Here is a 24,078-nt window from a genome sequence, read left to right as displayed (position 1 = left end):
TTTTGAAAACAAAATGCATCTAATGCATGTGTAGGTGGTTCAAATGATTAAATAGGCTTTATTAATATTAGATATGTTTTACTCATTGTGAGTCAAAACCATCAGCGAGAAGGAAGCCGATACTAAAACGTGTAAAACTAACGGAAATGGTTTAGAAAAGGATATTGCATATTCATAAATCCATAGTTCTATGTTACCAGTTTGGGTTTAGTGACGGATTTGAAAACCCAATTTGTAGATTCATGATCCTGTTTTTTTCCATTATGGTTTGTATGGGTTCTCCTGCACATGTGTGTGTGCCCACATGCACACACATGCGCACACGTGGGTGTCTGTGGGTGGGTGTGTACAAGTGCGTGTGCAGGTGTGTGTGTCTGTGTGTGCGAGTGTGTGTGGGTATGGGTGTGTGTGCGTGCGCATTAGATATACAACTCAATAAGAGAAATATACATAATTGTAAAACTACATCATTTGTGTGTGCGCGCATTATATATACCAAAAAAAAGAGAAATATACATAATTGTGAAACTAAATCATTTCATAGTATGAATCTATGATGCTCGATCATTGATCAATGCCAAATGTCAAAGATAAACATTAAAAATTTAAATCTTGATCATTGATCTATGTTCATGGACCCTAGACGAATCCAGCATGGACCAGTGCATAAATCTGGATCCGATTTGCACCTGGACTTAGTTCGAGCATCCAAGGTGCCAAACTGGCAACTAAGAAAAGATTCCTTGGCTCCCACACTAAGATGTTTTAAACCATATACCACTTCAAGAAAGGAGAAAGAAAGCTTCTGACATTGCCCATATTGAAGATTGGGAACAGAAAAGGAAAATGAAATTGAACACAGATATTATTGTTCATTAACAGGAAAGACTGAAAATGTCTATCATCTAAAAATTCAGGAACTTCGAAAGAAGTATAGTTACCATAAAAGCTCTATGATAAGAGACAGGTAATCTACTATTACAGAATACAGGAGATTAAATTCCACTGCACTGATTATTCATTTAACATGATCATTCCATGAAGATGTGTTGCAGACCTGTGTGCTATAAGTCTATATACTCCCACACTCTCCTACAATCCACAAAGAATTGGAAAACTTCTAAAGTAAGATAGATCACTTGCCATCAATCTTCTGGTAAGATGAAGTGGCGTGCTCGAATCGCCCCACTTTACTTAAGGATTTAGAAGTCTCGAAAACTCATTCTAGGGTCTTCATTTTTGTTATTTGCATGCCCCCGTCCCCTTCCTCTTCCCCTTCCCCGACCACCACCCCTTCCTCTACCTCTACCTGGTCTTCTGAAGAATGACTTACCATGCTTCATCTCTACCATGGAATGCAATAATTCATCACAGAGGACGCATGCTTTATGTATAGTAGCACCATCTTTCAGTGGAGTGTCTTTTTTATTGAAATCTACTTCAAGAATGGTTGATCCACACTCATTACAATGTTCATCAGTAGTTGATATCCTATGCGAATTATAAGGAAGGTAAACAAGGCAATTGCACTTATTGCAATCTAATCTCCATTTTGGAGCACTGACAGGATCAAGAACTAATGTACCATCACACTCTGGACAGGCACAAACACCCTGCTTGATGACTGAATGCCGACATATAGGGTGTCGACAAAGACTGCAGGGCATACCCCCACTTTTGTTAGCCTTTCCAATGGAATGACCACTGAAAACAGTCTCTATCCCTTCAAATGGAGGATTGTTATAGCAATATGGACAAAGAGAATATGACTTTCCATCTGGTCCCGGCAAAGAACACAAGACCAGCTCAAAATTGTCCAAAGGACATGTCAACTCTTTGTATAGCTGTAGGAACCACAAATGCATTAGATACTGTTAGAAGATAAAAACAGATTATGAAAATTAATGACACCATGTTTAATTTGTATTTATATAGCTCTCCTCATTAAATTACTATCCTCTTGAATTCGAATCGATTGCACATGCAGATTCACACCTTGATGGTACCACTTTGAGGGAGAGCATAGACTTCTTCACAGGTTGCACAGTACAAGCGTGCTGGTCGGATAGAAATATATTTCATATAACGAATGCATTTACCACATTTACTTAGCATACGACCAGACTCAGCTAGTGGAGAAAATTGTGCTTCAAAGAGGACATCCATTTTTTCAATCTGCCAACAAAAGAAAACTGTTAGTCTGATTTCCTAGTAAATAACATCAAGAACAGGTGGGATTCCCAACGAAGCTCAGAAACTACGTAAGTTTACTTCTAGATTTTAATTAACTAATGTTTATCTTCTAAAAATAAAAAGTCATCATGCAAGCTATATATGATTTGCATTTTCTCTGATCTGCCAACAAACAGTGCAACTAGTATACGAGATGTCATTCTAAACAATATTAAGCATCAATGATGAGGTTCACGGTGACATTTACTAATTCTTTCCATATAAGATGGACAAAACTAGAGAGGATAAGAATAAATAATTAGGTTCATAGTAAGCCTTATGAAATTGTTTTGATTGGTGGACCCCCTTGCAGAGTGTCCTTTGGCTCAAATACCATCATATTCATCAAGGGATATCTCATTTGTCAAATTCACTCAGGACTTGTACGTAATCTATTCTGTTGGGGTGTGCCACACCCAAAATAGAATGTGATAGCCTACCCAGATAAACATTTCAATGTCTGTGTATATAAGCATGATACATGTCTTATGCAGTTCTGAAAATGGATTTCCACCATGAACGGCTCAATCATTCCTGTTTTTAACAGTTAAACCTATAATTTCTTATTAAGTCGGTGACAGAGGTGAGTCACTTAAAATAGTAATGAAAACACTTAGATAATCTGGGGTGTTCAAGCAATGTACAAATGAACTATTTTCTACAGTTCTTTGAGCCAAAAAATTGAAAATCAAAATAAAAAATGAATAAGCTTGATAATCATTTCCACATGGAAGCCATGTTCAAGTAAACTCAAAATGTGTGTGAAACTTTCCACAGTGGGCAGTGAAGATAACTAGATTCAGCAAAGACTGATTTATAGTATTGAAAGCACCCTGCAATAATTTGTAGCAGGCGCCAAAAATATTCGACATTATATTTCTCAAACAATAATTGCATGTTTTAAAAAAGATTTCAGAAATGGACCCAAATTCAGTATTCAAGTGTGCTGGTGACAAAACATTTCTTAAAAGAAGTTAAATATTTTCATTTCACTGCATTTGTGGTATAAGTATAGATCGATGCACAAGATCAACCTTCTTTACTTCTCAAGCATTTGATTATTCACAACTTCACAAACAACAAAACTAAGCATGCATTCTTCCTCTCTCATTCCCGTATGACTGAGCTACTGATATCGATGCTGATGCTGATGCTAACGTGTGTGCGGATGCAAGAATCGGATGTGCGATTTTTTTTTTGGGGAGGGATTTTGGATATATATATATATGTGTGTGTGTGTGTGTGTGTGTGTGTGCGCAAAGAAATATACAAATATAAACCATTCCATAGTATGATACTTCACCATTGATAGTTCAACTCCAAACTCCACAAACACAATATACAAATTGAAATAACTAATTAGTAAATTACTCAACTTCATGATTCCAATGCAATTTGAATCAAAAATTCAGAACTTAGTCCATGATTCAATGTTGATCAATCAAGAGTCAAAACTCAAGATACACTAATCAGATTCAGTCATTCAGAATCATAAGGATTCTCAAAATAATCCACACTCTCATCATCTCCAACTGCTGCAAGACTTGCAAGTTCAAGATCATTTAAACCAAACATAGTTGTGTTGGAAGCATGAATGCTGATGATATTCCTATGGGGGAGTATTGTAGAAACATGATTAAATCATTATCATGATGATATATTACAGTCATGACTATGTTTGTCATTATTGTCAACATTGCAATTTTCTGTGGTATCTGATAGAAGAACAACAGTAAAGATTAAGTTGGTACAGACATATCGTTGAGTATTTTCACGAGCGAGGTCAATGGAAGATACTACTAAGTGTCTAGTATATGCAACTAACCTCGGGTGCAAAAGATATTTAAGTCTGGAAGAAGTTATGCAAGTTTTGGTGAAGACTATTCTGAGATAGAGTTTACAAAAGCATGTTCTGGTAAACTTGTTATATCTCTTAGCAAAGTTGTTATTTTGAGAAGCAAGGTTAAAGGCGTGTAGAAGACATGTTGGAGATGACGTGGCTAAGCTCGATCATCATAATATTACACGTATGAAAAGTTATTCAAGTTACAAGGCGACACAGTGATGTTATCGCTAAGTAAAACGTGTTCTTAATAAGGTCCTATAATAATTAATTGAGAAAGTGTAACAGCCAAGTCAAGGGAATTGTTCTATGGACTTGGTATAAAAGGACATTTTCCTTTGTTATAAAAAAGCATGAATCAAGTACGAAGAGCGGAAAAGAGGAGAAAAGATATGAATGCTGAGTAATTACAAAGATAAGTAGAGCAGGGCGAAGTTGGAGAAAACTTTGTTGCTGAGGTTTGATATTTCGATCCGAGGTTTATGACCTGGTCTACAAGGTCTAATAGTGATTGGTCCAGTTGACAGGACAGAGGAAAAAGGATAAAGCACAGTACGAACAATTATTTTGCAAGGAATAGTTGAGAAATCAATTAGACAGTGAAGTTCAGTGGTCTTGCTCCAGAAGTTGTTTGGACAGTGGGTCCTTCTACCTTCTACAACTCCTAACAGGGTTGGAATCTTCTAACAAGGATTCAAAGTCTCCTAACAGGGACTCTTATGTACTGAATGTGTTTATAGACTCCTAACAGGGTCCATCCTTTAACAAGGAAGTCCCGGTGCTTCACCCCTGTGAGCATCACCTAGATCCAATGAGTGCTAAGTGTTCCATTTATTCTCATGAGAGATGGATTCATGTTGAATCACTACTCATGAAACATGGGTCATCGAGTTTGACTCAAAATCACACAGTTAAATCCTGATATTCACATCACAAGGAATATATATATCAGTATATCTTTGTGGACATCATTCCCACCGGGGTTTTACCTCTGATCAAGGGTTTCCCTAGTTAACAATTTTGGTGTAATTGTGTATTTGCATCTTGTTATGGTTGCTTTTTACTTTGATTGAATAGTTAAGATTAATTAAGGTTTTATAAATGTTTTAGTTGGATAACTGATTCACCCCCCTCCCTCTCAGTTATCTTGGTGGACTATTATTTCTAACAATTGGTATTAGAGTAGCAGGTCCTTGAAGATAAAGTTTAACAACTTTGGGAGATCCATGGCTAACATATTTAGAAAGGATAGTCCAAAGTTTGATGGAACAAATTATGACAGTTGGAAGGAAAAGATGAAGACACATGTCATGTCCCCTTCTCAGCACTAGTAATTTGGGTGCCAATTTAATCTATCTCTACATCCGGATAGATTAATGACATTATCTAAAAAGATGCCTACCAATCACAATGGGAATTTAATTTAATTTACTTCAGAACTTTATTAAAGTGAGTGGAATTAAGTCATTTTAATGTTATAAAGCTATTTACTTTATAAAATGGCTTTAAGTGACTACAGGACAAAAATGAAGTTTTAATCCCACATTCCTTGCTCCTTATGTTTTCCCTCACTTCGAAACTATAAATGAGAGCTTGTATTAGGACTAACAACACACAAGAAATTTATGAAATCAAATACTCCAAGTTTTGGTTGCTTTAATGTGACTAGGTTTTGAACTGTGAGGACAAAAACCCTCCAGTTATTTTTGAGAAGAGGTTGGACGTCACCCCAACTCTTCTTTGGCTTGCCAGAAGATATACAGTGTTTTGAGTAGAGAAGGAAGCCACATTATATCTGAAGATTACACACAGGAAAACGGTATATGAAGGATTATTCAACAGTTAGTCTGACAATAATGAGCAAAGTGCAGGTACGACTGAATGTTCTTATTCATACATCAGTTTTGTTACATTAAAGGAAGGTGAGGTTGTGGGCAGTTTGAGTGAGATATTGCGTGGTGAAATCTCCAAACGGGTTCCATATTCTGAAAAAGAGACTGGCACGTGAACAGTTAAGGAATTCATCTACAGGCGCATGTTGAACAACAGCAGGGCGTCACTTATTTAAATTGACACGAGCTCCTTATCCACATAGCAGGTATTTGAGAATGAAGAAGGGTCGGGCCATGAAGAAACCTCCAATCGGATGTCGGGTATATGAGTAGACGTAGGCATTACTACCCAAGTTGGAAGTCTAAGCACGGGGTCTTCACGTTTTGTTTGGACTGAGGTTGACTTTATCCATCCATTTGCAATAGTAACTCGAGCGGATTGTTGGCTTGTCCATCTAGCATCACGTCCACAGCAATACATGAGTCCATGACAGGTTATCAAGGAAGTACAGATGTGGTCAAGTTAGGAGCATACTTGGCATTATCTCTAACAATGGCCGGTTAGGAGTTAGGGCATGAGCCGGAAGTGATATCCTTGGGCATCATCAGTTCTGGACAAATTCCTCATCATTCACGGGTCTGTCATCTCTATAACTTTGCATTTCATTTATATGACAGAATGGTACTGTAACTTTGATGCTAGTTTAGGAAAGTTATAAATGTCAAGCATCATTCATGAGATCAATCTTCTGGTTATATGATTTATTAAGTATTGGAAATATTGTTTGTCATATCCAATTTCTAGAATGATTTATGCAGAAGTTATTTCATAAATTGAATAGTATTAATTTTGTTAAAAGAATAGCCAGAGTGGCAATTGTTTGACGAAATTCCTACAGACCAGATCCTTACTATTTAATAAGAATTAGCAGAGTCCATTACAGTGGTATCAGAGCCATAAGACTTGTCATCTTGTGGGAAACAATTAAATTTTTGCAAAACATTATCATCCTAAGATGACAGCCAGGAATCATTAGGAGACTTCATAAATTTAGTCACCTACAGCCAGAACAAGCAGACTCCTCAGTACATAGAGATTGAAGATAGTTTTTCTGTTGATGAGGAAATAACCTTGGAAACAGGTGGACAAGCTGATATTACTTAACAGGTTGTTCATTTGGGACAGGTTGAACCGGAAAATAATATTCAAATGGCACATAACAGAGATGAACAAGAAAGGGAAGTATGGGAAACTATACGGGCTATCAGAGATGGGCAAAACAACATTACAAATGCTATTCAGCTGTTAGTAGGAACTATGCAGCAATTGTTTCCAATCCACAAAAGGGCTCCTAGTCATCACAGTGGAGGTGGTAGTATAGCTGGGTCTCCCGGAGCAGTTAGAGCTCCCACACATAACATGGACAGACCTTTGATGCCAGTTTTTAATGCTGAAGAAGAGGAAGTTGTACCACCTGCAGCCTCGAATTTGTTACCAAATAATGTTATGGCAACATTTGATGAGTGGGATTTGTTTCCAGATCAAGTTAAACAAAATTTGACCTTCGTGCAGTATTTAAATCAGAAAAGAGAGATTGATAGGCAGCAGCAAGACCAGAGACCGAGAGCACCTAACAGGGATTTAAAACATGTTATGAACAAACTTACTCTCCCCACCTTTAATGGTAGTGGTTAGACTTCCGCTAGAGCTTGGATTCATAGGCTGGATACTTATTTGGCACTTAAGCCCATGGCTAAAGCCGAAGCCATCAGATTTGCGACTATACACCTAGAGGGAGCTGCATACAATTGGTGGCATCATGGATTAGTCACGCAGAATCATGGCCTCATAACTTCATACGAGACTTTCAGCTCTAAGTTGATTACCCGCTTTGATAGGAAGGATGTTGAAGTCTATTACAGGGATTTGGCTCAGTTACATCAAAGTGGATCATTAGATAAGTTCATTGATGAATTTCAACGTATATCAGTTATGGTGCCAGATATGTCAGAACAACAGAAGGTGATGTTATTCATAGAAGGTTTACAGGATAGATTTAGGGGTTTGGTTAAGGTCCTTCAACCAAACACTTTAGATGACGCGATCAAGATAGCTCATGATTTGGATTCAACCTCATCGATATTACAGCCTCCGAAGAAACCTTACAGGGGATCTACGTCAAACCAAAGAAATAAAAACCAGCAGAAACCCACTCCTCCCAAGTTGGATTTTGAAACATGGAATGAACTTCGAAGGAAGAAATTGTGCTTTACTTGTAGGGAGCCTTGTACCCCAGATCATAGGTGCCTTGGGAAAGGCAAGATACATTATGTTGAGGTTCTCTCCAAGGAGGAAGGGGAGCAGCAGGAAGATGAAGAGGTTGAGGACAGCGAGAAGGAAAAAGTTGAAGAGCAGCCCCTAAAAGATAAGAAGAAAACCGTTACGGAACAGACTCCAGTTATAGCCACTCTTTCTAGTGATCCGGTATGTCATCCTTTGAGAGTGAAGGGCATGGTTAAGGGGCAGCGCATTGTATGCCTTTTGGATACAAGAGCTTCACATGATTTCATCAGCACACGGATGGTATCTAGAAGAGGTTTGCCGATAGTTGACATTCCCGAGTTTGAGGTGAAGGTAGCCGACGGTGAAGTTTTGGAGTGTACAGGGAAGGTAGCTGGTCTTCAGATACAATTTGATGATTATCTTTTGGAGACTGATTTCTACGTTGTTGACTTGGATGGGTTGGATGCCATTCTGGGTAGACAGTGGTTAAGGACTCTCCATAGGTACACTTTTGATCATGAGACTATGCAGTTGGAGTTCTTACAGGGTGATCGATTAGTAGTCCTCAAAGCCATACCAGATAGTGGACCCAGATTAATTACAATTCACAGGATGGAGGCCATTTTGAGACATGATGATATAGAGTGGGCCACACAATGTTTCATCTCCTCAAAGAAGACACAGGATCCAAGGCAGCGATATCATTATGACATTCAAACAGTTATAGATAAGCACAGGAGAGTGTTTGAGGATATACCTCTTGGAATCCCACCAGATAGAGGGTTTGAGCATATTATTGAGCTTGAGGAGGGAGCCAAACCTATTATCACTACCCCTTATTATCACCCCAGGCACTACAAGGAAGAAATAGTGAAGACGATGAAGGAGCTTTTGGATATGGGGCATATCAGACCCAGCCCTAGCCCCTTTGCCTCTACAGTGGTGTTGGTTAAGAAGAAGGACGACACCCTTTGGATGTGTATAGACTACCGCGCACTGAACAAGAGGACCATTAAGAACAGGTATTCGATTCCCCGCATTGATGAGTTACTAGATGAGCTTCATGGGGCAGTTTATTTCTCAAAGACAGACCTTCGGTCAGGATACCACCAAATTCAAGTCCGTGAGGAGGACGTGCATAAGACAACCTTCAAATGCCACTACGGACACTACGAGTTTTTGGTGATGCCATTTGGGCTCACTAATGCACTTGCCACTTTCCAATCATGCATGAACCATATTTTCAAGAAACAGCTAATGAAAAGTGTATTTGTTTTCTTTGATGACATTTTAATCTTCAACAGGACTTGGGAAGAACATTTGCAACATTTGGATGAGGTCCTTAGTCTCATGGAGGAGCAGTTCTTATTTGCAAAAGAGTCCAAATGCGAATTTGGGCTAACCGAGATTCTCTATTTAGGGCATGTGATTGGTGCTGAGGGGGTTAAGGTGCATCAAGAGAAGATATAGACAATTTTGGATTGGCCACCACCGAAGGATGTATCGGAGTTACGAGGTTTTCTTGGTCTTTGTTCCTATTATCAACGATTCGCCAAGGGTTTATCACAGGTAGCAGCACCCCTTACCGATTTGACACGAAAAGGGGCATTTACTTGGATAGAGGATATTGAGGCAGCGTTTGATAAGCTGAAACAGGTGATGAGTTCATGCCCAGTGCTAGCACTTCTTGATTTTTCTAGGACCTTTGTTTTAGAGTGTGATGCTTCCGGAAGTGGAATAGGGGCAGTATTGATGCTAGACCGTCATCCCATTGCTTTTGAGAGTAGGAAACTTAGGGGCAGCGAGTTGTTATATTCCACCTATGATAAAGAGATGCTAGCTATAATGCACGCCTTAGCCAAATTTAGGCAGTACTTGGTGGGAAGTAAATTTACAGTTAAGATGGATCATAACAGTTTGCGTTACTTCCTGGAATAGGAGTTGAACGAAAAATAGTAGAAATGGGTCAGCAAGATACAAGCTTACGATTTTGACATTGAATATGTCAAAGGGAGAAATAATATAGTTGTTGATGTTATTTCTCGTCAACACTCAGTGTTAACATGTTACGCCATTTCAAAGATTTCAGCAAATTGGAGATCCCAGTTATTAGTGGAGCATTCCAAAAATGCTCATGCTTGTGAGATTTTGGATGTTATACTTCAGGATGAGCGGTACAAGGTAATGAATGATGTTATATATTACAAAAATAGAATCTACCTAGTACTCGAATCTAAACTGAAGTTGGACATTATGTGCACCGTACATGATGCACCATTAGCAAGGCACCCAGGGTTTTTCAAAACCTACAGGCAGATCAAGGAGAGATTCTCGTGGAAGGGGCTTAAGGATGATGTATTGCAGCATATCAAAGAGTGCCAAACTTGTCAGCAGAATAAGTCTGAACAGGGTTTTCCTGCAGGATTACTTCAGCCCTCCCTATTCCAGCCCAGAGGTGGGAGAGTATCTCCATGGATTTTATTACCGGGTTGCCGAGGGTCCAAGGCAAGGACTGCATCTTTGCAGTGGTGGACAGATTGACCAAGTACGCGCATTTCTTCGTGATAGCCGCAAACTGGTCAGCTTCTCAACTAGCTAAATTATTTTTTTGAGAGGTTTTCCAGCTCCATAGATTACTCAGGACTATTGTGAGTGACAGAGACAGTAGGTTTCTCAGTACCTTTTGGCAAGAGATTTTCAAATTGACAAGTACAAAGTTGACTCCCAACATGAGCTATCACTCATAGACAGATGGCCAGACCGAAATAGTGAATAACTGGGTGGAAGGGTACTTGAGGAACTACATTGTAGGGCAGCAGAGAGCATGGGTTAAGTGGTTGTATTTGGGAGAGTATTGTTACAACACCACCTACCATATGTCCATTCAGATGACCCCCTTCCGTGCCCTTTATGGTTATGAGGTCCTTTCTTTTATTGATTTGGCATTAGAGGATAGCCTGGCACCTCTAGCCAAAGATTGGATAATGGAGCAGCAAGATATCCTCCGAGCTCTCAGGGATAATATTCAGCACGCACAGAATCAGCAGAAGTTATAGGCTGATCGACATCGCACTGAGCGGAGTTTTGAGGTGGGTGATAGAGTTTTTCATCGTCTACAGCCATATAGACAGCGTTCCTTGAAGAAAAGTGGGTTAGAGAAACTTAAGCCCAGATTCTATGGACCTTATTATATTACTAGGAGGTTAGGAGAGGTCGCTTATGAGCTGGATTTGTTGGGTGATAGCCGAATCCACAATGTTTTTCATGTTTCATGCCTCAAGAAGGCTGTGGGCCAGCAGATTGAACCTTCAAAGAGTTTGCCCCTGCTTGATGAAGTGGGTTAGCTTATTCTGGTGTTGGATGAAGTGATTGAAACCCGAGAGATGAGGCTGCGTAACAAAACCATCAAGGAATATTTAGTTCGATGGAAAAACTTACCTTATGAAGACGCCACTTCGGAAGGTGAGTCTATATTGCAGCATCCAGCATTGAGATTGCTTGAGGGCAAGCAATCTCAGGAAGGGAGGACTGTCATGTCCCCTTTTCAACACTAGTAATTTGGGCGCCAATTTACTCTATCTCCACATTCGGATAGATTAATGACATTATCTAACAGGATGCCTACCAGTCACAATGGGAATTTAATTTAATTTACTTCAGAACTTTATTAAAGTGAGTGGAATTAAGTCATTTTAATGTTATAAAGCTATTTACTTTATAAAATGGCTTTAAGTGACTACAAGACGAAAATGAAGTTTTAATCCCACATTCCTTGCTCCTTGTATTTTCCCTCACATTGAGGCTATAAATGAGAGCTTGTATTGGGATTAACACACAAGAAATTTATGAAATCAAATACTCCAAGCTCCAGTTGCTTTAATGTGACTGGGTTTTGAACTGTGAGGACGAAAACCCTTCAATTATTTTTGAGAAGAGGTTGGACATCACCCCAACTCTTCTTTGGCTTGCCAGAAGATATACAGTGTTTTGAGTAGAGAAGGAAGCCACATTATATCTGAAGATTACACACAGAGGTATATGAAGGATTACTCAACAGTCAATCTGACAGTAATGAGCAAAGTGCAAGTACGACTGAATATTCTTATTCATACATCACTTTTGTTACATTAAAGGAAGGTGAGGTTGTGGGCAGTCTGAGTGAGATATTGCATGGTGAAATCTCCAAACGGGTTCCATATTCTGAAAAAGAGACTGGCACGTGAACAGTTTAGGAATTCATCTACAGGTGCACGTTGAACAACAGCAGGGCGTCACTTGTTTAAACCAACACAAGAGCTTCTTATCCGCATAGCAAGTGTTTGAGAATGAAGGGTCAAGCCATGAAGAAACCTCCAGTCGAATGTCGGGTATATGAGTAGACGCAAGCATTACTACCCAAGTCGAAAGTCTAAGCACAGGTTCTTCACATTTTGTTTGGACTAAGGTCGACTTTATCCATCCATCTGCAGTAGTAACTCGGGCAGATTGTTGGCTTGTCCATCTAGCATCATGTCCACAACAGTAAACGAGTCCATGACAGGTTATCAAGGAAGTGTAGACGTGGTTGAGTTCGGAGCATACTTGGCATTATCTCTAACAGTGGTCGGTTAGGAGTTAGGGCGTGAGTCGGAAGTGATATCCTTGGGCATCATCAGTTCTGGACGAATTCCTCATCATTCACGGGTCTGTCATCTCTGTAACTTTGCATTTCATTTATACAACAAAATGGTACTGTAACTCTGATGCCAGTTTAGGAAAGTTATAAATGTCAAGCATCATTCATGAGATCAATCTTCTGGTTATATGATTTATTAAGTATTGGAAATATTGTTTGCCATATCCAATTTCTAGAATGATTTATGCAGAAGTTATTTCATAAATTGAACAGTATTAATTTTGTTAAAAGAATAGCTAGAGTGGCAATTGTTTGACGAAATTCCTACAGACCAGATCCTTACTGTTTAATCAGAATTAGCAGAGTCCATCACAACACATCTGCTGTGTATGGGTCCAGGATATTGGATCTTGACAAAATCAGAAAAGACAATTATTGTTGAAAGTGAGTTGGAAACTTGTACCGAGGATGAGAGAGAACTTTTCGGAAGCATTATTGTCTGCACTTCTTGAAGCAGAGTACAACCAGGTAAAAACACTTGATACTTCTCATAAGATTTGAAAAGTTTTGGAAAATAGTTTTGAAGGTGATGTACATTCTAAGAAAATGAGGCCACAAAATTGGATTTGTGCATTTCAAGATACTAAAATGATGGAAGATGAATCTATAAGAACATATGTAGGAAAAATATCAGAAATTCCTACAGGTACCATATCTCAAGGAGGAACCAAGGAAGATGATGCAGTGATCTGGAAGATATTGAAGAGTTTAACACCACCATTTAAGCAGGCAACTAAAATGATACAGTTGTTAATCCCTTGTGCCAAAGATTTCACCTAGCAAACATTACTTGGGAGACTTGAAGCAGTTGACAATGAGCTTAGACAATCTGGAGAATTGTCTAGAACAGAGACAACTTTCAGTGCCCTAAACATTCAACCTAATCTGTCTAGGAGCACAAGTGCTAGAGGAGATTTTGCTAGTAGTAGCAGATCTGATGAGGATAGAAAGATAGATGGAGTAGCCCTTCTTGTGAGAAGAGAAAAAGATGGTAAGAAAATTTCTAAATGTTGGACTTGTAATGAGTTTGGTCATTATGCATCTAAGTGTCCTAAAAGAGAGAAAAAGTATAGAGGAAAGTTCAAACCTAGAAGAGATAGAGATTGTTTGTATGTCAATGAAGAAGATGAATCTGACGAACAAGCAATAAGTGTCAGTGATGATGTAATAGGATTTATGGCTATTAAAGAAGAAAGTCTAGAGAAAATGACTCTGATATCACAGGTTGAAAAGAAATCTAATTGGATAATTGACAGTGGTTGTTCACATCATATGATTGGTGATATGAACAAGTTTGTTGATTTCAAAAGTTACGATGGAGGCACTGTCAGAGTCGGAAACAATGCAGTTTTCCATGTTAAAGGTATCGGATCTATAACTCTTGATGGTAAGACTAACACTAAGGATGTATACTTTGTTGATGCTTTGAAACACAATCTTTTGAGTGTTGGACAACTAGTGAATAAAGGTTATCAGTTGTAGTTTACAGAGAAGACTTGCACGATCAGAGACAAAGATGGAAAGGTACTTGGAACAGGAACCAGATCTAGAGGTAATGTATTTCAGTTGAATCCCACTGAAATGACATTTTTGGTTGCAAAGGTAGATGACAGTTGGTTATGGCATAAGAGAATTTGTCATATCAAATCTGACAACATTGTGAAAACTAGTAATATGTTTGCAGTAAAAGATTTGCCTAAGATTGTAAAGCCTACTAACACAACTTGCATAGGATCATATCTCCCTTTTTGAGTAGGATGGTAAGTGACAAGTGTTCCTATTAAATAAGAGATAAAAGAGCCCTTCGTGCAAATAGGATATACTATTTGCAAATACTTTGCAAGTTAAATTAATATAATAAATTATATATTTCATCATAATTTTGTTGAAAGATTGAGAATAAGTTCATATATGTGAATGAGTGAATTTCAATAAATCTAAACTTCAAATTAAACAGTTGTAGATGTGTGCCCTGATGATAATACACGTCATTGATGATGAGGCGAGTCGTGTTATAGTTCAGATCAGCACAGTGGTGAGGTTCACTTCGTGGACAATACTATGTTTGACATGGATGTAGCATTGTCTTATGACAATCTATTGTTTGAGGTTGATGTTGATCACTCACTTGAGTGGAGTTGGACTCAATTTTCACCATCTACAGATTTGGTTCAGTTTTTTGTAGCGGTAGTTGGTGATGTTCCTACGTCCACATACTTTGACGTGGCTACATCGATTGTTGATACAATTGTCATGAGTGCATATGGTTCTCCTGTAGGTACGTCTTTTTCAAGGATTGTTGGTGATGATCAAGATTTCAGTCCAATAAATATTATGTGGGTGGATACAAGGAAGAAGAGGATGCATTAATCTTCTATGGAATTACCTTCTAGTGACATTCTGACTTCTACATCATCAACACAAGTTTTGGGTGCTATGCTCCAGGTCATATGGTTGGTCGTGATGATGCTAGTTTGCACTTTGGTTCAGTGTCAACAGGGATGTCACACTTCTTCATTTGGGATAATGGTGGAGGTTGGTGTTCACTGTGTTGCCAGATTGCTTGAGGACAAGCAATCTCAGGGAGGGAGGACTGTAATGTACCCATTTTTGCCAACATTGGAGTTTCAAGTATTAGCCTATTATTGTGATCCTCGTAGGCATTTTATTGTGGATAAAGGGTCTTCTAAGGTAGTTGTTTGGCTTGGGAGGGTCGTGTCTTCTTCACAATTCAGTAAGCTACAAGTTGGTCTTCCTTTGGCTCAAATTGGACTTCATTTGGGCTTAGATTTATGTACTTACTATTTGTGGTAAGTTGGGTGTTGATTGAGATGGACCCTTTCTATTTTTGGAAAGAGCATTTGGTCACATGGAGAAATAATAGGTGTCTCCTATTTCAGATGACATATTTTAATGATGAGTATTTTGAGCATTATTATATTGTTAGTGGCCAAATTATCATTAAATCTTTAAATGGCTTACTATAAAGTTATAATTGAACTTTATAATTTCATTTAAGTTGAGGGTTGAGTTGTCATTGGAAGGGGCCATTTATTATATGTCTAAGCCAAGTATTAAATATTTAAAGTGATGTTGTGTTGGAAAGTTTCAAAAGTTTCAAAAGCTGAGTTCTTTTGGGAAACTTTCCCAGTTTCTAAAGTTGAGTTCTTTTGGAAACTTTTATCAACAAAGCATTATAAATATGAGTTCATTTCATTGGAAAAAGCACGCTTGAATATTTATTTGTTTTGTTGCCTTTGTGGCTTTTCTAAGGTTATGAATGCTTTTGCCCTTGCTGAGGTATAAGGGAAGCTTAGAAGTGTTTTCAAATCACTGCTGAGGTATTGTACTTTGGGTTATTATATATGATCTTCCTTCTGTATTGACTGTAGTTGGAAGTCATTGTTGTGTGGTAATTTAATTGCATTTCAATTTGCGAATTTGGAAAAATTTGTGTTGAGAATTAAAGTGGGAAAATTCTGGAAATTGAGTCGACTATATTTACACATACTGGTGCGATTTTTGTTTTGTATTTGAGTGAGCAATAACTCTGCTCTGCTCATCAATTGGATCCTGATTTTAGCACCACAAATCTGGGCAAACTTGGTGGCCAATAATCTTCATAGTTGGACACTAAATAATAAGTCTAGGTGTTTACTTTTTGGTAAGTTGAATCTGTATACAGAGGCAAGCTTTGTTGCGAGTTGGAGCACCATAATTGGGTGTAAGTGCCTGCAATCCAACACAAGCTTTGGCGTTTCTTCCTCTACTATTGTAAACGCCAATTCTAGGAGATACTAGTCAGATTCAGCTGTCACATCTCCTAGTCAGATTCAGCTGTCACCAATTGTGGAGAATAGGCTCTGCAAAAATCACAGCAATACCTGGCCAGGCACGTGAGCAAATATGGAGGGAAGATGCATTCACTTGGGAGTATTTGATCTGATAAGGCCTGCTGTGAATGGTTATGCTAAACATCTCCAGGTTATTCACTTCATTGTGATTTTCAGTTTAGATGCAGCAAATGTTATTTTTATATCCATAATTACGAAATTGAATGTCATTCAAGAATTGGGTAATTGGGTAATAGGTAGCAAATTATATTTCAGTATTGTCCTTGATGTTAATTTCTGATATATCAATTCAGTCTAGTAGGGTTTACAAGCTATAGCAAGTTGACTAAAAACAAATCCACTGTATATGATTGTTCGGTTGGCACTGGAATTCAGTTAATGCTGTCAGTTAAAATTATGCTAAGGGAATTCTGTGAAATCTGTTATGGTATCTAGTTGTTTGTTCTGATGTTGCAAATTTTATATTTTGAAAATATTTTAAAAATCACAAGTTAGTACAAGTGGATCCAGTGGTGTGAGCCAATTGGGGTTTTTACAGAACTATCTTCAGCCTTCAGCTTCCGAAAATACGAAGAAGCATCCATCTCCTTATAAAGTCCTCCAAGAAGTGTCCCGAGATTTACATTTGGCCGACATTATTTTATTGAATTATTAATTGGGCCCCTTTTTTATTAATTTAATTAATTAATTAAAGTTCCTTTATTATATTATCTAAAACTTGGACCACTTAATAAGTTATTTCAATTAAGTCATTTTATTAAAAAAATTGGGAACATTACATAGGCACAATTCAATCACCAATTTTGCAATGTCAAATGCACAATAGAATGATTTTCCCTTTGCCTTGAATGCATTTATATCTTCCGATCCCAATCGACCATTAGCTTCTTGTATATTGTTTACATGATTTAAATCCAACTTAGGCATTTTAACATTTTTTCTTTTGTTGCCAAGATTTGAAATAATAGTTTGTTATATTTCCCTCCATTTGGCGCACAACAAAATAATATAAAGTATATTTTAATAATCACTTATCTCCCTTTAAATTGGCACTTTACATTATTCCTCATATGCACTTTATAACTTGACTTTATGATCATTAAATAACCTTCTTAATAATAAATTCAAAGAACATTTAATGATGTGCAATTTTAAATAATTATTAATAAAGTATTACTTTATTAAAAATTAAAATGTCATAACTCCAAAGATACTCATTATCTCTATATTCTATTAGAACTAGAAGGTAACCCACTGCATTCACAGTTAACTAGAGTGCCTTACTGAAAATAGTAAGGGTTCATCTCTATCAGCCTTTGATTTACTATAATTACTAATTCCCTAAATACTTGATAAATAAAGGTATCAAAGGTCATCATTGCAACTAAGACTGGTCTAGTGCCCTACCCAACATAGAAATGTTGGATAGATAATTTACCGTAATCAGTAAGTATTTCAAACTGGACAAAATGAAGAGCAAATCCTAAATGCTTTTGTAATCTAGAAGGGAAAGAGCCTCCTGTTCTGCCAACTGGTAACCCTCAAACCATCTGACTTAGCCTACAAGGGCCAATGATTTGTGAATCCAAACAAACTTTGATGCTCACGAAAATGGAGAAATTATACCATGGCAAAGATTGCACTTTTGTGGTTGTCGATTAATTAACCAAGTATGCACATTTCTTCGGTATTGCATCAGAAAACAAAGCACCACAAGTTGCATGATTGTTCTTCAAATAGATATTTAGGGCCTAGGCTCTATGCACTTTTAAATAACATATTAAGTGATCATGAGAGTGAGTCTTTTAGTATCTTTTGGACCAAATTATTCAAGCTATTAGGCATGGAGATGTCACCAAGACCAGCTACCACCTGCAAATAGACAGGCAGATTGAAATTGTAAATAAATGGGTTGAAGGCTACTTGTGCAACTATGTGGCAAGCCAGAAAAGGACATGGATCAAATGGCTCCATTTAGGAGAATATTGGTATAATGCTACTACCACATGTCAATTGGACTTGGCATTTTGAGAAAGCAAGGTACCTAAGGCCAAAGAATGGGTACAAGAATGTCAAGATATTCTTAAATCCCTCAAAATAATTTACAAGAATGCCCAAAATCAGCAAAAGATCTACACAGAAAAACACTGGGTTCAGAGAAGTTTTGAGATTGAGGATTTGCTTTATCTGTTCCTATAACCATATTGATAATCCTCCCTGCAGAGTGGCATGGAAAAAGCCAAGATTCTATAGACCTCACAAGGTGATGAATTGGAGAAGTGGCCTGTGAACTTTAAGGCCATAAAAGTTCCGCCCTTGGAAGAAGACGATAAGTTGGTTTTGGTCATCAAGGAGGTTATAGACATAAGAGAGAAGAAGTTGAAAAGCAGGCTCCTCAAAGAATTCCATCAAATGGATGAGTCTACCCGTAGAAGATGCAACATGGGAAAATAAACAAGTACTCCAACACCCAAATATTAGGTTGCTCATGGGCAAGCAATTTCAAGGACGGGACATACCTAGGACAGTAGAATAGTATTACCAAGGGAAGAAGAAAAAATTGAGACTGTTGCTGCCTAGTAAATATTGCTAACATAGTTCCTTATCCCCGCCCAAAGAAGAGATCAAATACAATCTAAGAATTAAACTAATAATGTTGTTAGTTAGAAGGAAGAGGTGTCAATGGGTATATTACTAATTCAGTTGTTTACAAGGGTCATGAGGATTGAGAAACAACTGCTCACATCATGCCACTTCATTGCATATTAAATAAAAATCAGCAACTCATCCAAAGACAAGCAATTTGTTTTTATATTCATTCCAGATTTGGAGCACCCTAATAAGAGAGAGTTAGGAGCCAAATGAAGGTGATATTCAACCACTTGTACCAAAGTCAAGGATGCACAAGTATAGAGAAACTAAGCTGAGACAGTGACAAGACATTGCAAGATTACAAGAGATTCATTAGAAACAGCGATCAAGATCAAAAGATCAGAAACCAGAGTCTATCAGACCCAATCAGCAGTAATCTAATCGCATAATCATAATTCATTAATGCATCTCCCTTAATCCACCGCAAACCATTATCTCTCATTGATCTCTTCTATATCTCTGAGACAATATTGCAGATCATTCTTATTTGGAATCCATAATTCACCTAGAGCAATAGTTATGGTATTCGTAATTACTATTATAATACTTCATGTTCATTGTGCCAACATAATCTAAAGTGCTCCTGATGTAAGGTTTATATAGCAATATTTTCATAATAACTATAAGCATAACTGTCTCAATAAATTGAGAAATAAGAGGTCTCTCTAGGCAGCATTACACCATAATATAAAGATGGTGGATGAATCAGAGAAGAATGGAAGGTTGGGGATCGAAGGTTGCAGTTTATTTGTAATTAGTTGAGTGACTGTGTCCTTTCAATCATGCAAATTTTAACCAGGAAATAGAATTTCTTGCTAAGATTTTAAAAAATCACAATTTGTTAGCACTTTGAAATTGATACTGAAATATTATGCACTGTTCCATAACAATTATAACCACATTGTTTTGAATTCACATATCCTAGACCTCTCATTTGTGGTACCTAGGCTCTCAGAAATGAAAATGATCAGATACAGTACTTTTGACGATTAAGGGTGCAAGTATATAGAAGAATACGAATATGGTATCTGATTAAGACAATTAGAAGAATAAGAATATGGTACCTGATTAACAAAATATTTATACTTGGCACTGAATTGTTGTAGTGCATGCTGAACCATATGACCATGGTCAACTTGGCCCTTTGCAATCAAGGTAATTTGCTGCTCTATAAAGCTCCGAATTTCTGGCAAGCACAGATCTGCATCAATGGACTGATATCCTCTGATTAGTGTGATTCCCAACACTGTAGGAATAAGCTGCCTTCCTGCATGTACCTGAAGTTTATGTTATATGAGAATGTCAAAGAATCTTTAATAGATAGCAGAGGAATAAAATAAGCATCATCACTACAGTATGTTGCTAAAAAACCAGCAACACTAAAATTAGATAACCTGTGCATAATTCCTTTCACATATATTATTTATGTGAACTGGAATTGAAGCATCTGTGCCAATTCCATGCTTCTCCATGAGAGAAATTAGTTCACTTTCGGTAAGGTAACCAGGGGGTGAAGTAAGTCCCTGAAAATAAAAAATGCAATCAAATCTGACAATTATTGTGCTCAAGGGAAATGCCAAAATCCACCAGTTAAACAAAAACAATGTCTGATACTTTAGAGTTGCACTAAATAGAATACAAACAAAAACCTTGTCCATACAAACTGTTCACCTCTACAGTATTAATACCATAAATTAGTCACATATACAGAATCATCCATAAAAATTAATTGAAATTTTACCTGATAGAGCTCTACTTCTGAAATATGTACAGTTTCTCCTTTGGAAAATGGAGGAAGGCTCTCCTCAGAAACACCTAGCCAAGGCATAATAGCTGTAAATCCTTGATATGTAACACTTTGCCCAGTATAGTAGAATTTCTCTCCTCCTGCTAAGAATTCCACCCTTTTCCTGTATGCAGCAAATATACAAAAGCTGTAACAACATTTGGTAAAACTAGGAAAAATACAATCTAATTCAGATACTTGAAAATATATTTCATGAAAAAATATCCAAATATTTGTAATCTTCTCATAGCTCAAGGATACAGTAAACTAGAAAGCACATAAAACAATGCCTAAATATTTGACAAAACAATTGATGTTTAGTGTCATTTATAGGAGATGTCTCGATCATAAGAATGAAATCCACTAGTGAAGAATCTCATCAAAGACACATGCATCTCTTTCATCAACCATGAAAATAGCTTTACTGTAAAATATGCTGCAGCAGTGACATCTTGCTTTGAGATGTTGAAACCTCGTACAGAAGAACAAGCGGATGTAAACTGCTTATTAGTCTAAAAACTGGCTAATCCCAAAGCACAGCCTCTATAATTCGTATAATATATTTTAATTGTTTACTTCTCTGAAAATTTCTTTATCTAAGCTAAAAATCACTCTTATTCAACACACACAACCATAAATGTTGCTTGCTATATGCAGTCAGCTTGACTGCACCCACTGACAAGTTATTAAATAGCAAAAATGGATAACCCACTTGTGCCTTCAAGATTCACCTTAGGGTCCTATTAGCATATTCTCTCCCTTCTTTCCAGATAAGTTGCTTTCTGAACATTCACCTAGTACATCAAGTTTTCTAGTCATGCCTCTTGCAGTGATAGCCATCACCTTGTGACTTAGTTGAAGACTATATCCATTATACACCTCAACTATTTCAATTTGCATCATTGGGAATTTTGGATGTGGATTCTCTAGTGGTGGACCCCTAAGCTTTTTGTTTCAGAAAACATACCTTCTGGGAAAAGAAGAAACTGTGGCACTGCTGTGTGACCGGATAACACTGTCACAATTTGCATTTCAGGATATAGTCGTAGTACCACCACATTTTTTCTGGGTGATGTTTTAAAGCCCATGATGACTTGTTCATCATTTTTCAACCCTTGCCTTCTTTTGGGAAGAATGACATCATCCTGTCCCTTATTCTGCATTACCTCTTTCTAGTTTAGACATTACATTTGGTTTATCTTCTATCACTGTTTGTGTACAATCAACAAGGAGGTCTAAATTGTAAAGTGTCAATATCAACACAAAATCTTCGAGACCTAACACTTGTTCTGCTAGATCTCCACAGCAATACCATCCATTGGAAAGTGTCATAATTCTAACAAACTACAGTCATGCCTCTATTTTTGCACTTCCCACCTCAAGCATCTTCAGAGGACTTTGTAGGTCTTCTCCATTGTTGCCAGGAGATCACTGGTATGAAAGACTACTACCTATAAATGTACATCTTTTTTTAAAATAAGAGATTGGGTTACTTGGAGATGCCAAACTTTTAATACAATACGATAATTTGTAGAAACTATGACATCGAAATTTCAAAACAAGAACAATGGTTTAGTTTAACATTAGCTTAAAGTTTAAATACACAAATGAAAAATTTCAGTCTGTCAAAGAGTTCACAGTTCACACTAAATATTTGATATTAGACTACATATTGTATTTCAGAAATCTCAACAACTTGGTAGGCAGATATGCAAATGAAAAACAAAAATCAGAAATCTATTGTCTACAATTCTATGTCATGATCATCCATATCAAAGTCGTCAACTATAATGCTCTACAAATACTCATCACTCTAAAGCTCTTCCCTCTATAGGTAGTAGAAATGAGGGTAAATCCCTAAGGCCATTTGCTTCAACCACTTCATCCACCATGCTGCAACTTCTCCATCAGGAGTAATTAGGTACCATTTTGTTGAAGGACCCTCCTTGTGCCTAGGATCTACATGAGAGAGAAGACGAAATGAGTTATGAATGTACACTAGATTTTATGTTTTCTTCAGCCCTATCCATTTCCTTTATAGTGAATAAATAAGACCATAAGTACTTTGATTTCTCTCACATAATGAAAAGTTGGCTACTTGTAAAAGCAATCTTATAGCAAATGGTTGCAGTTCAAAGATTTCACCTTCATAATTCACCACCACTCTATAGGGTCTTTCTTTACTCAAATATCATATAAAGCCTCTGTGGAAGAAATTTCACCATGTCCACATGAAAACTTAATGCATTCCTTATAATTGACACGTCCTCACCCCAGCCATAAATCTTTTTTAATTGGAGTCCAAAATCACTTCCTTACCTCTCTATCCTGTCATAGAGCCCTTTAATTGATCACTTACATACTATACCTGTTATGATTTAAGGCATAGACAACACCATGAAGGGGTGTCTTAAGTTTAATCCATCATTCACGTAACAATTTTTCTGTCAAGGATATAGAGAAATACATTGCATCTATCACTTTCTTGACTCTTTCACATATGGAATCTATTTCTTGACAAGTTTATCCCAAAACTGGCTTGTCTGAATCTGCAAATTGAATCACCTCACATTTGGGTTTAATAAAGTGCCCAACAAGTTTAACATCAGCCCAAAGAATGGTCATCAGGTATCATAGTTCTCCCCTCAATTGCAATATTTGATGCAGATGCCCCCCAAACTGCTCACATGTTGCTAAAACTGTGGAATGCACCTTTGACTCCACAAAGACAATCAAGCGGAATAAAATTAGAGGCAAACCATGTATAAACAGGTTTAAGAAGTTCCACCTTGGCAATATTTTTAAAAATGGCTTGCATGTGGTGATGGTTACAAATGAACATTTGTATTATTTTGGCCTTTTCTATGAAATCCAAAATCTATTGGAACTTGCCAATATCTTTGAGTGCATTATTCATCGG

General features: G+C 37.3%; 1 protein-coding gene across 4 annotated transcripts in view; it reads right to left on the bottom strand.

The window, feature by feature from the left end:
* Positions 1–591: 591 nt before the first annotated feature.
* LOC149547812 (DNA topoisomerase, type IA, core) overlaps positions 592–24,078 on the bottom strand; it is a 194,169-nt gene continuing 170,682 nt past the window's right edge. For all 4 annotated transcript variants that reach the window (XM_089791849.1, XM_089791848.1, XM_089791852.1 and 1 more), the window contains 5 exons: positions 21,114–21,282; positions 20,767–20,895; positions 20,437–20,649; positions 1,996–2,175; positions 592–1,844 (listed from right to left, as the gene is read on the bottom strand). In XM_089791849.1, coding sequence (XP_089647975.1) covers positions 1,203–1,844; positions 1,996–2,175; positions 20,437–20,649; positions 20,767–20,895; positions 21,114–21,282 — 1,333 coding nt within the window. In that variant the 3' untranslated portion in view covers positions 592–1,202. The remainder of the gene's footprint in view (positions 1,845–1,995; positions 2,176–20,436; positions 20,650–20,766; positions 20,896–21,113; positions 21,283–24,078) is intronic.

Source organism: Cupressus sempervirens, chromosome 7, assembly GCF_028749045.1.
Source record: "Cupressus sempervirens isolate cs-2001-9-10 chromosome 7, ASM2874904v1, whole genome shotgun sequence".
NCBI lineage: Eukaryota > Viridiplantae > Streptophyta > Pinopsida > Cupressales > Cupressaceae > Cupressus > Cupressus sempervirens.
The sequence above is the reverse complement of the archived record's forward strand: the minus strand, read 5'-3'. Positions and strand labels throughout refer to the sequence as shown.